Source organism: Thalassophryne amazonica, chromosome 13, assembly GCF_902500255.1.
Source record: "Thalassophryne amazonica chromosome 13, fThaAma1.1, whole genome shotgun sequence".
Lineage (NCBI taxonomy): Eukaryota > Metazoa > Chordata > Actinopteri > Batrachoidiformes > Batrachoididae > Thalassophryne > Thalassophryne amazonica.
Window position 1 is genome coordinate 8,893,276 of NC_047115.1, and position 13,589 is coordinate 8,906,864.

Below are 13,589 nucleotides of genomic sequence, written 5' to 3' on the forward strand. Positions count from 1 at the left end.
CAGGTGGGCTGCCATGTGCCTTTTACTAATGAGTGGCTTCCGTCTGGCCACTCTACCATACAGGCCTGATTGGTAGATTGCTGCAGAGATGGTTGTCCTTCTGGAAGCTCTGACAGAGTGACCATCGGGTTCTTGGTTACCTCCCTGTCTAAGGCCATTTTCCCCCGGTCACTCAGTTTAAACGGGCAGCCAGCTCTAAGAAGAGTCCCAGTGGATCTGAACTTCTTCCATTTACAGATGATGGAGGCCACTGTGCTCACTGAGTCATTCAAAGCAGCAGAAATGTTTCTGTTCCCTTCCCCAGATTTGTGCCTCCAGACAATCCTGTCTTAGAGGTCTACAGACAATTCCTTTGACTTCATGCTTGGTTTGTGCTCTGACTGTCAACTGTGGGACCTTATATATAGACAGGTGTGTGTCTTTCCAATCATGTCAACTAAATTTACTCCAAGTGGACTCCAATTAAGACGTAGAAACATCCTCAAGTATGATCAGTGGAGACGGGAGGCACCTGAGCTCAATTTTGAGCTTCATGGCAAAGACTGTGAATACTTACAGGGCTTTTTTTTTATTATGGGGTATTGTGTGTAGAATGTTGAGGAAAGAAATTAATTTCACCCATTTTGGAATAAGGCTGTAACATTAAAAAAAAATGCAGAAAAAGTGCAGTGCTGTGAATACTTTCTGGATGCACTGTAAGTTCAATTACTATAAATATGCACATGCAACATTGGTATAATAAGTGGTTGGGAAACACATCAGAAAATGAAGTGAGAGCGGTGTATGAAAACATCTGAAACAACAAAATGTGGCTGCTGCATCAGAAAAATATATCAGCTGCAGAGAAGCGACAGAATAGGAACAGAGCCAAATTGTGGGCAGCGTGAAGTCGTGGGTGGAGCAGAGGCGGTTTCTCTCTTGGAGTCTTGGACAGAGTCCTCGAACAAAAACTTAAGCTGCTTACAAAAACCTAATGGGGACAAGATAAGCGGCACGTAGGAGCCGGCGGCCACACTCACACAGACTAAAGGTCAAACTGTACCGGCCCTGTGTGTGTGTGTGTGTGTGTGTGTGTGTGTGTGTGTGTGTGTGTATTTCAGCAATATGTAGGCGTGGCAAGTGCCATTTTAAAAAGTGCAACAGAAAATCAGGTCAGAGACAGTAAAGCTTAAAAATGCAAACTTTAAGTGTAAGATTTAATACATCATGTAAAGATTCTCCAGTAAAGTGCAATGAAGGATGCAAATTAGCATCAATTAGTGGAACTCCACATTTGGAGACCAATTAAAAGTCACTGAAACAACACTAGAGGAAAGAGGCTGATGAAAAGAACAAACCCAAAGAGATCAACATAAACACATTCAACCTGGACGTGTTCATGCAGATCAGCATCCAATCAGAAACCTCGCAAAGACAGCTAATGAATTAAATAATTTCATCTGATTAACTTGGGGGGGGCTCATGGGAGGCTGGAGTTCATATATCTTCATTTTAACAAATAGGTAATATTACACATTGGCATGAAGATGCTCGGGGCCACAGCAGAATGGTAGCTTAGCATCAATAAGGAGGAACTTTCTGGGAAAACAACATCTGTGAAATTCAATTTAATTGATTAAGGCCTTGTGTCTGTATAGTGTTTATTTCTGGAGGAAAAGAGCTGAGAGAGCACCCACAAACGCTTCATCACAGAGGTTTGTTTCTTTGACAACAATAAACAGGCAGTCACAAGCTGATATTAAAAAGTAGAGCCTGATCGTTACGTTGGCTGGCTGATAATATTGGCTGATTTCCAGCTATTGTTGTAGATATGAAAAGTTTTGTTCTACTAAATAAACAATGCACAAAAAAAAAACACTTTGGCTGTTGGAACAGTGTCATTGCGGAGTGTGTGAATCATGGCTGGGACCCCATCACCCCCTTGGTCATATCAGCTACAAGAGACAGAGGCAATGCGAGCAGCTGCCATTCATTTTCAATCAGAGTGAGTGTTTTACAATGACAAATCACAAGACGCTAAAAACGAGCAAGTTTTTTTTTTAACAGGAAGAAACCTCAGGCAGATCATATTCAGCTGGGTGATCATCTGCATCAGTCAAAGATAAATAAACAAATAAATCCCAAAGCACAACAAGGAATGTGAAGTGCAGAGGAGCAGAGTCCCATTAAAATAATTAACAATTAGAGAGTCAGCAATTGGACTGATACCAGATCAGGACATGGATCGAGTTTCATCACCAAGTCCTCCACAGGATGCCCCCATGTCCTGCAGCCAAGGTCTGGAGTTCCCATGTCGACCTCACATGTCCCAATGAAGAATCACATTCTGATATAATAATAATAATAATAATAATAATAATACATTTTATTGTAATGCACTTTACATTACATCATGGAATCTCAAAGTGCTACAGAGACTAAAAACAAACAATGTACAGGGTCAAAAACAATAAAATATATTCATAAAACATAACCAGACAGATAAAATCAAACATTTTAAATATTTTAACATTTTTAACATTTTAAAAGGCCCTTTTAAATAAAAATGTCTTGAGGCCTTTTTTAAATGCCCCCACACTCTGTGGGCCCTCAGGGTCTCTGGAAGGGCATTCCAGAGCTGTGGGGCGACCACCTGGAAGGCCCTGTCTCCCATGGTGGAGAGGCTTGGATCTGGGCTGGTGCAAGCGGTAGGTGGACGTGGTGGAGCGGAGGGTTCTTGGGGCGGTGTGTGGCATGAGGAGTTCACTAAGGTAGGCAGGGGCAGTTCCATGTATGCATTGGTGTGTAAGGAGACAGAGTTTGTACTGAATTCTTTGTTGAATGGGCAGCCAATGAAGGGATCTGAGGACTGGAGTGATGTGGTCATATTTGCGCCTCCTCGTCAGGACCCGGGCAGCACAGTTCTGAATGTGCTGCAGCTTTTGTAGACTTTTGCCGGGGATCCCGACGAGGAGGGCGTTGCAGTAGTCCAATCTGGAGGAGACAAAGGCATGGATCAGCTTCTCTGCATCGGATTGGGAGAGGGAGGGGCGGAGTTTTGCGATATTTTTAAGGTGGAGGAAAGAGACCTTGCAGAGGTGACGGATGTGAGAGTCGAATGTGAGATGTGAATCAAATCTGACACCAAGGTTTGTAACGGATGAGGACAGGGAAATGTTATGGTCAAAGATCGAGATACTGTTTAGGTTTGAGAAGGACTGGGTTTGGTAAGGGGTACCAATAAGGATGGCTTCTGTTTTGCTACTGTTCAGCTGAAGAAAGTTGTCAGCCATCCATGCCCTTATCTCCTCCAGGCAACAGTGAAGTGCAGATGGCAGAACTGTGGTGGGAGTAGGGTCCATTTTTATATACAGTTGTGTGATGTCTGCGTAACAATGAAAAGAAACCTTGTGTTTATTGATTATCTGACTGAGTGGGAGCATGTAGATGGACCGACCCTTGAGGCACTCCACAGCTAACTGTATGAGGTGATGATTTGGACTGTCCTAGGGTCACAAACTCTGTTCTGCCCGTGAGGTATGACATGAACCAGTTGAGTGTGGTCCCAGTAAGTCCAACTATAGACTGGAGGCGATGAAGTAGGATGGTGTGGTCCACGGTGTCAAAAGCAGATGATAAATCCAGTAGTAAGAGGAGTGATGGTGAGCCCTGGTCCGCAGTCATAAGCAAGTCGTTCATGACGCGGACCAGGGCTGATATGATGTAACATGAGTTCGTCCCACACCCACCCACACTCTGCAAACCCCACAGTTTGTCTGCTACTCCCTGAGTGGTAGCTGAGGACAGATATGGTCAGAATCTTGATGCTGTTTTTGTTCTGAACTCTGCTCATGGCAACACAACTATGAGAGAAGAAGATCTCTGATAGAAAGACACAGAGGGTCTGTTGTTGTGATTTCTTGGAAGACATTCTGAAATACATTTTGATTGGGTGGAAATCTGACCTATAAACTCACTGACCTTAACCTTCACCCCAGTAAGCTTTACCTTCACCCTAAATGATTGACCATTGGCTGTGCATTCCAGGGCAAGTCAAAATCAGCCTATGTTTGTTCATCAAATTTGATCCAAAACAGTTTAAAAATCAAATTCCTTGAGTTGAATACCAAAGACCTGTGACAAAATGAAACCTTTGAGGGGAATTCCAGGGTCTTCATCCACAGACAACATTTAAAGAATCCAGCTAAAGGAACTTGGAGGAGAAGTCCAACAACCAAACAAAAGTCTTCCAATTTTGTGGGAAATCACAGTGAAATTCAGATCATCTACCTTTGACCGAACAACCTTAACCATTGCAAAATTAACCCTTTAAGAGCAATTCTGGGATCAACCTTCTGTCACACACCAAGGTTCATGGAACTTGGCTGAATGACCTGGAAAAGACAGGCATAGAAACAAACAAACACTTCTTAAACTGCACTAAGAAATGTAGCGCAGTGTTCTGCCAAGAAGACTCAAATTTCAAAGTTTTCTTTTAGACAGCAATCATCTCCACAAGCTGGTCCCCCTTCCGGTATTGACTCACAACCAAGAGAAATCATGCATATTTTTTAAAAATATACATCAGCTCTAATTCAGTTCTCTACTGTTTGCAATCACTGACCTGGATGCTACTGCCTCCACCCCACCACCGCTATCTATCAATGTTCGGGGGTAGGCTCCACTCCTGCCATCTTCTCATGGCAGGATCTGAGATCTATGAACCCCCACACTCCATTTTGAAGGGGATCTCCACCAAAGACTGTTCTAGCATTCTGTACATTATCACTATGGATTCAACTCTTTAACTTTTTCTAGTCTCCTGGGTGTTTATGGCAGAAATTATAATGTGATGTCTGTAACTGATGTAGCATATGGCAAAAGTTCCTGCATCAATTTGCATTCATGTCATGATGTTTACTTGCCAGATTTTGTTTTGAAAAGTTCCAGGTATAGTTTGGCTTTTGTCTAGGAAAAATAAAATATGAAAAAAAGAGAGAAAAGCTCAGCTTCACCTTAACGGCCTTCTTTAGTTCTAGCTTGTTTTAATGTTCACAGATCAAACATACAGCAATTTCACATGCACACACCTTTTTTAACCTGCAGAGGCTTCACATCCAAAACCAGAGGGAAATTACTCGTTCATAGTCAAAATCACAAATGGCCCGCTGCATGGAATGCCATTCTGACGGGACTCAAACAAACAGCCGTATCATGAGAAAGAGACGGAGAGAGAGAACGAGGGAGGGGGAGAGAGAGAGGGACTTGCACACGTCAAGCTTTTGTTGGTTTGAGCAGTCAGGTCTGGGAGCACACCGTGCCTCGCTACATACACAATACCATGGAACCCCCTTGGGTTTTGGATGGCAACCATTCAGGCAGAGAACCGATCCATTCACACCTATCAAAACTATCAATCTATCTGCCACAGCCAGGTGAAACGTGGCCTTCTCCATCCGCTGGGGCCCTCAACACTCAGACACCTATGTGCTGGATCGTGCACAGAGAAACGTGCCACATGGCCAAAATGTCGAAGATGACACTCCTTCAGAATGCAACTTATGCTCCTCATGTTCGTCTCTTAGTAACCGCTAGTTTGATACAAGGTCATTCCAACAGTACCAAAGCATCGTCTGAAATGATCGAGAACTACAGGCATCCAGTCATCACTTTAGGTCACTGGTTAGTGTCCAAGTCTCTCAACCACACAGTAAACCAGGAAGCACCAGGACCCAAAAAACGTGGACCTTCATTCCCCTGTAAAGATATCTGCTTCCCCAAACGCCTTTGTCCAGAGACCCCATGACTCCATAAGCTCTTCCCAGGTGTCTCTGGATGTCAAAAGCCAAGTGCGTGGAGACATGAACGTCACTGCAGAGATAAGTGTATGTCTCTACATGTTCAACACTTTCATCACAATCCTATATACAGTTCTGATGGCTTCAGCCTGCTGCAAAATATTGCTTTATGTTTTATTTAATACTTGTCTGCTACAGACAGACAAGAGCCATCAGGAGATGATATGTTCCCCTGTCCCCACAAATCAGAAATACAAAGATCACCCAAGTACATTCTCATGCTAAATATCAATAAAATTGGTCAATGGGTTCTTGAGATATCACACTAACAAGGGTGGCAATGACGATGTCTTTAACATCTCACTGTGACCTTAAAATTGAACCCAAGGTCACCGTAATCGACTGGTGTTGGGGATCACCAAAGTGCACCCTTATGCTAAATAAGAATGAAATTGGTCAACGGGTTCTTGGGATACTGTGCTAACAATTGAAAATGGATATCACTATAGCCCCCTGTATTTCATTCTTGGAGGGGGGAGGGAATAATGAACTGAAATAGTAGCAGAAGTAACTCCTGAGGCCTGCTGGTGTCTGTGTTTATATCCAGAATCAGATGAGAGGTACTGGAACCAACGTGCCTCAGGACTTTACAAGGATCCAGTGGAGGTGGTTCAGCCATCTGATGAAGATGCCTCTAGAAAACCTGTCCTGTAGAGATTTCTCAGGCATGTCCAAACAGAAGGAGACCTCTGAGAAGACTCAGAACATGTTGGAATGAAAGGATCCAATCTGTCACTGGGACAACTCAACATCCCACAGTACCTAGAGCAGGGGTCTTCAACTCCAGTCCTGGAGGGCCGGTGTCCTGCAACGATTAGACAGTTCTTGGTCCAACACACCTGAATCAAATGGCTGAATTACCTCCTCAGTATGCAGTCAAGTTCTCCTGAGTGCTGCTAATGACCTCATTAATTGACTCAGGTGTGTTGAAGCAGAGACACATCTAAAAGTTGCAGGATACCAGCACTTGAAGATTGGAGTTGAAGACCCCTGACCTGGATGGATGGATGGATGGATGGATGGACTGTGGTGATATTTAGTACTCTGAGTGTTATACTGAGCTGAGGGTCCTCAGCCCAATGTTGAGGTCCACAGGTGGTCTTCAGACCTGCCCATACTCACAGCTGACACTGGTCTCCCTTGACTCCTTTGGTGGTGCAGAAGCACTTGCCGGTGTTGACATGGCACACGTTGGCATGGCTGTTACACTTGCAGACTGCAGAGGAAGCAAAAGTTTGACAAAAAGATGAGACGAAGAAGAAGATTTAAAACTACAAAGGTACATAAACAACACAAGTGTGCAATCACCAAATCAAATTTGTTGTTGTCTCAACCTGCAGCTGCTTAAAAGTGCATCCAAACACAGCAATCCTTTAGAATTTTAAATCATGTTCATGTTGCGCAAATGTGGGCAGAAGACGAGGGAGAAGAAGGAGGAGGAAGGAGGAGTGAAGAAAGGCTGAGAAAAGAGTGCAGAGGTCGAAGGAGGGACGAGAGGAACAAGGATGTGAACAACAGATGGACGAGAAAAAAAGAACAAAAAGGGCAAATCAAGTATTTTCATGAAAAACACAGTTCGCTTAAACCAAGTCTCCATTAATAGGTCTCAAGTGATGGATCACTGTCTTTCCTTCTGACGGGCAACAGATACAAAAAAAGGGCAAAAAACATCAGCAGTTGAAACATTATCCAGACTGAATGTTTGTTCCAGGTATTTGTATCCAGCTTAATTTTTAGTGTCAGAAAAGCTCGGCGAGACACTTATTAAGTGCAAATATATACTAACCAGAATCAGATTCATCATCTTCACACCACCAGAAATATTACAGGTTTGTTCTGAATATAAAAGGATTATTTTTTATTTGCAATATATGTGTTAATCATGATCATATCATATTCAGAGTCTAAACTTTTCCATTTCCTATTCATCCACAACAGTAGGTGGCGCTGAATACAGGCCAGTAAGAAGTAATGTTAGCAAAATAAGTATCATTATAAAAAAAACTATCTTCTCAACCATGTAGAAAAAGCAACATTAATCCTAAAGAACACAGGACAAAAAAACCCTGCTAATGTTAGCTTGTCAAAATAAGAGGCTGCACTTTAGCTACAAAAGTTAATGTTGCTAAATTTAGCTTTATAATCAGCAGAACAGTAAGGCTAAAGTTAGCAACCTTAGCTCCCTGAATGACAAGAGACGCTGATGTTAGCTTACCACACTGACGGGAAATGCAAACTTTAGACCAACAAGATGAAGATATAAGTTAGTAATTACTTCACAGTAGCACAGTTGGGGTAATGTTAGCTTTGGTGAAGGAAAGCACAAGGTCGCCTTAGCATCCTGAAGGACACAAAAAGCTAACACTCACGCTCACACCTCTTCAGACTTTGATTTCCTGATGTTGTGTTGTGTTGGTTGGCTAATCCTCATCCTCTCTGGGTAGCCTGGACTGGGTTCTACATGAAGACTTTATAACTGTCTGTCAGGTCTGCTGTGGCGCCGGCTGTCCCGGGTGTCTCGAGCAGATTTATTTTTTCCTATTTATCCAGAGGGACTTTGGTTCTGTTTGATTTTTGGGCTGTGGTTTTCATTTGGGTCCTTTCTGATCTGGATAATTCTGTCCTGCTTTTGGACTTGTGTGGCAAAGACAGAAAACTTCTGAATGGACATTTTATTAAATAAGTTAAAAGCAGATTCATCCACACCTTGATAGGGTTTGCTAAAATCTACCTAATACAACTTCTCAAAACAAATATTCAAAATAAAATCAAGTCTCCCTTTGGAAGCTTCTGGAGTGCAGACGGGAAGATCCTGAGTGGTGGGAATTTTGGTTTTTGGAAGCTATTTACAGAAGGTAGTGAGCTTTTGATTAGAGCTTCTTATTTTTTTGATGAGTTCAATCTCTTAATTGTTTGGTTAAAGCAGAAGACGATGTAACCGGATGAGCCAAGCTAAATTAGACACTAAATCACAAAAAGTCCTCTGCACACCCTGAAGCTCCGACGTGTGCCTGCAAACGTCTCAAGTGACTTTGAGCTTTGTTCTTATTCTCTGCGTTTGGAGGCAGGGCCTCTGATCAGACAGCGGGGCAGCCGGGTCAAGGTGAAGCCGAGGCGCCGACGCAAAAACAACCCGATCTCCTTCTCGCTTTGACGTCTCCCCCAAACAACAAGGTGCTTTAAATATTTGGATTTGGAACAAGGTAGCACAGCATGTGGTTTAAATATCAGAAGGTCGAAAGTCAAACTGACATTTTTAAAAGTCTAAAACACAAACAATGACAGCGGAGGCGGCAAGTGTAAAAAAAAACAAAACAAACAAATACCACTTAAATCCACAACCTCAAATTACTGGAACTCATCACAATGAGCGGAAAACTTCAACCTAAAGGTTCTGGGGATAATGAAGTCTGCAAAGATGCTGGTGTTCTGTCGAGGTGTGTGGGTGTGTCGATATATGTGTCCCCACCATGGATGGCTATATATTACCGGATCGCTCATTGGCTAATATTTTTGAGCGGGACACTCCCATGTCCCACTCCTGAACCCTCTTTTCTATTGATCTTTAATGAGGTGCACGCAACTTTATTCTTTGTAATTTTGTTAATAAATACCTTCATGTGCAGCTATAACCTGCACAAATCGCCAGATCAAAGGCTGTGGACGAACATTTCACCTGTGAGTATGACTGAAATGGGAAGTAATGAACAATAATTTGAAGAATTCTCTCCCTTTTTACAGCATATAGGCAAAGATAATAATAATAATAATATGCTGGTGATTCCACAAAACTTGTATAAACTTTGATTAAGGAATGATCAATTTTAGAATTGAGTATTTGTCCCTGTGAGATATGAGTAAGTGAGAATAGAGGGAAGAAAGTGTCAAAGTAATAAAAGAAAGAAAGAAAATAAATCAAATCATGGCAGGCATACATTAGGAGGGATCAATCTTACATTATCCGAAGAACAAAAATAAGTAAATGAGAGAATCAGCTCAGTTATTTCTTGAAATTGTTGACATTCTAAAAAGCTGTCTATGCACCGTTCGCATAAGTTGGGAGTGGTAAGATGGCTGCCACTTTGCTTCAGCGGATTGTACCGAGTGTGTGGGCCAATGAGCGATCAGGTAATATACACAGATCAATAGGTGAAAATCTGGGTCAAGAGAAATGGTTAGGAATAACATCTCATCGGGACACCTGTTCTTGCTTTTATACTTCAGGTATTAAACAAATCACAAGTGTGCGTGTGCCAACTGCCAACGTGTCGCTCGACCAGTATTGATTTAGTAGAAAACAACAAAAGCCCACAAAGGACACGAGAGTTCATGTATTCACAGATTAATTTTTACAAAAGCCAAGATCATAATGGGAGCCCAAGGAAGTAAAAAAAATTCTAATCAAAGACACGTCAGTGAAGCGGTGATAGCAGGGTACTGACTTCACCGGCATGTGTATGACTGTGGACAAGATAAGTCAATCAAATGGTTTGAGATATTTCCCCAAACTTGGTGGGAGCATTACTTGGATGATATCAAGAGGTGATTAGATTTTGAAGTAGCTTGGTAAAGGACATAGGTCCAGGTTTTTGTTTCATATATATATATATATATATATATATATATATATATATATATATAGTGTGTCCCAAAAAATATACAACATTTAAAACACTCACTACAAACTTAATCACTTATGTTTCTTTTTTACTTGCAGAGACCCTGAAGTTTATGTTGATGCCAAGCAAGACTCAGGAAAATGCCAAGATTAACAATACTACAGTGAACAAAAATTATTGAGTTTTGGCACCAGACCAAGAGTGTCAAACAGGTGCAGCGACCTTATGCAATGCAGGGCCCGTATTGACACTGGTATGAAACACTTCAACCTTTCAGCTTTCTATCCAGTCAAATTTATTTCCTAGACATATGCTTTGACCATTTCTTTGCTGATAAAATGTTGCATATTTTTTGGGACACCCGTATATAAGACAATTTTCAATTTCAATTTATTTTCATTTATATAGCGCCAAATCACAACAAAGTTGCCTCAAGGCGCTTCACACAAGTAAGGTCTAACATTACCAACCCCCAGAGCAACAGTGGTAAGGAAAAACTCCCTCTGAGGAAGAAACCTCAAGCAGACCAGACTCAAAGGGGTGACCCTCTGCTTGGGCCATGCTACAGAAGACAAGAAAGACAAGAAACCTAGATGCATGATCTAAGCACACACACACACACACACACACACACACACTCATCTTCAACTGCTTAGTCCAATCAAGGGTCGCGGGGTGATCTTAGCATACTGATCGGCAAAATATTTCAATCCATCTCTCAAAAACCACATTTTTTTACGGTCACATTTCTGTCATGTTTGGTCAAAACACAAAATAAATGTTTTTTATCACACCTGCATGATTTCACAAACAGAGCCGTCACCATGTGATTGGCTGACTGAATAACTGCATTAAATATCAGATATACTCAGTGTGCGCTTTGTCTGTGTTTTCATCGTACAAAGAATTGTGTCAGCTCCAGGTCGTTGCTGGGAAAAATAAAAAATAAAATCACTCGGCTCATCCAATCAGACTGCAAACATGATCATATTCAAATGAGACACACTCTGAGAGCTAGAGAGTGGAGACAAAGAGAGAGACAGAGAGAGAGAGAGAGAAATTTGTATTTTTATTTTTTGCTCTATGTAACACTTGCTTTCACAATGTAAATATATGTTTCTCATGTCCATTGAAATGAAATTAAATGAGAGAGAGGGAGAAAGAGAGAGTGGAGATAGAGTAATGGAGAGAGAAATGGAGAGAGAGAGAGAGAGAGAGTACATCATGCACCACATGTGCTGACAACACGCAAACAAACCACAGTCAAAACATGATCTCTGCAAAACAGCTGATGTGATACAAAATCACATTTCCCACGACGTGTGCAAGCTCTTGAAAGCAGCATAATTTCTCAGGTGGCTACGTGTGTGTGAACGAGTGTGTGAACGAATGTTTGAACGCGAGTCGACTCGTGGAGGGAGCCCACCCTTAGAGCCAACAGCTTCACGAAAACTCACTTGTTATTAAAAATACTATCTAACAAGGTCATTTTTTGTCCTTTTACGAGGGCTGTCAATAAAGTAACAGTCCTTTTTATTTTTTTCAAAAACTATATGGATTTCATTCATATGTTTTTACTTCAGACATGCTTGAACCCTCGTGCGCATGCGTGAGTTTTTCCACGCCTGTCGGTGACGTCATTCGCCTGTGAGCACTCCTTGTGGGAGGAGTCGTCCAGCCCCTCGTCGGAATTCCTTTGTCTGAGAAGTTGCTGAGAGACTGGCGCGTTGTTTGATCAAAATTTTTTCTAAACCTGTGAGACACATCGAAGTGGACACGGTTCGAAAAATTAAGCTGGTTTTCAGTGAAAATTTTAACGGCTGATGAGAGATTTTGAGGTGATACTGTCGCTTTAAGGACTTTTCACGGTGGGAGACGTCGTGCAGCGCTCTCAGGCAGCGTCATCAGCCTGTTCAAGCTGAAAACCTCCACATTTCAGGCTCTATTGATCCAGGACGTCGTGAGAGAACAGAGAAGTTTCAGAAGAAGTCGGTTTCAGCATTTTATCCGGATATTCCACTGTTAAAGGAGATTTTTTTTAATGAAAGATGTGCAGACGGATCCGCGCGTCGGGACGCAGCCGACGCGGTGCGGCGGCACAGGAAAAACACCTCCGTGTTGATAACCATTTGTAAAATCCAGGCGGCTTTTGATGGCTTTCAATGGAGTGAGTATATGAGAAATTGTTTAACAGGCAGGACATGTTCCAACTTGTCCTTAAGGCTTTCAACGGAGGTGTTTTTCCTGTGCCGCCGCACCGCGTCGGCTGCGTCCCGACGCGCGGACCCGTCCGCACGTCTTTCATTAAAAAAAATCTCCTTTAACAGTGGAATATCCGGATAAAATGCTGAAACCGACTTCTTCTGAAACTTCTCTGTTCTCTCACGACGTCCTGGATCAATAGAGCCTGAAATGTGGAGGTTTTCAGCTTGAACAGGCTGATGACGGCGCCTGAGAGCGCTGAGCGACGTCTCGCACCGTGAAAAGTCCTTAAAGCGACAGTATCACCTCAAAATCTCTCATCAGCCGTTAAAATTTTCACTGAAAACCAGCTTAATTTTTCGAACCGTGTCCACTTCGATGTGTCTCACAGGTTTAGAAAAAATTTTGATCAAACAACGCGCCAGTCTCTCAGCAACTTCTCAGACAAAGGAATTCCGACGAGGGGCTGGACAACTCCTCCCACAAGGAGTGCTCACAGGCGAATGACGTCACGGACAGGCGTGGAAAAACTCACGCATGCACACGAGGGTTCAAGCATGTCTGACGTAAAAACATATGAATGAAATCCATATAGTTTTTGAAAAAAATAAAAAGGACCGTTACTTTATTGACAGCCCTCGTATTTCAACCAAGGAAGTTTTTTTTTGTTTTGTTTTTTTGTTACAATGTTACAAACAGAATTTTATGCAACTTACAACTTACAGGTGAAACATTGGTAATGATACAGAAACAAGATCAGAGCTGTTAAACGAGTATGAAAAATTACATTTAATATCATTTCCTTCTCTCAGCAGAACACTTGTTAGAGAATCAACCTTTAATTCACAGTTCTTAAAGCTACAGTGTGCAGGATCTACTACCCTCTAGCGGTTAGGGTGCAGACTGCAATCTGCCAGTCACCTGTCAAGGC

The 13,589-nt window shown here is 42.2% G+C and overlaps 1 protein-coding gene across 2 annotated transcripts in view; it reads right to left on the reverse strand.

Moving 5' to 3' along the window:
• atrnl1a (attractin-like 1a) overlaps nt 1-13,589 on the reverse strand; it is a 449,940-nt gene that overhangs the window by 260,340 nt on the left and 176,011 nt on the right. For both annotated transcript variants that reach the window (XM_034184477.1, XM_034184476.1), the window contains one exon: nt 6,960-7,053. In XM_034184477.1, coding sequence (XP_034040368.1) covers nt 6,960-7,053 — 94 coding nt within the window. The remainder of the gene's footprint in view (nt 1-6,959; nt 7,054-13,589) is intronic.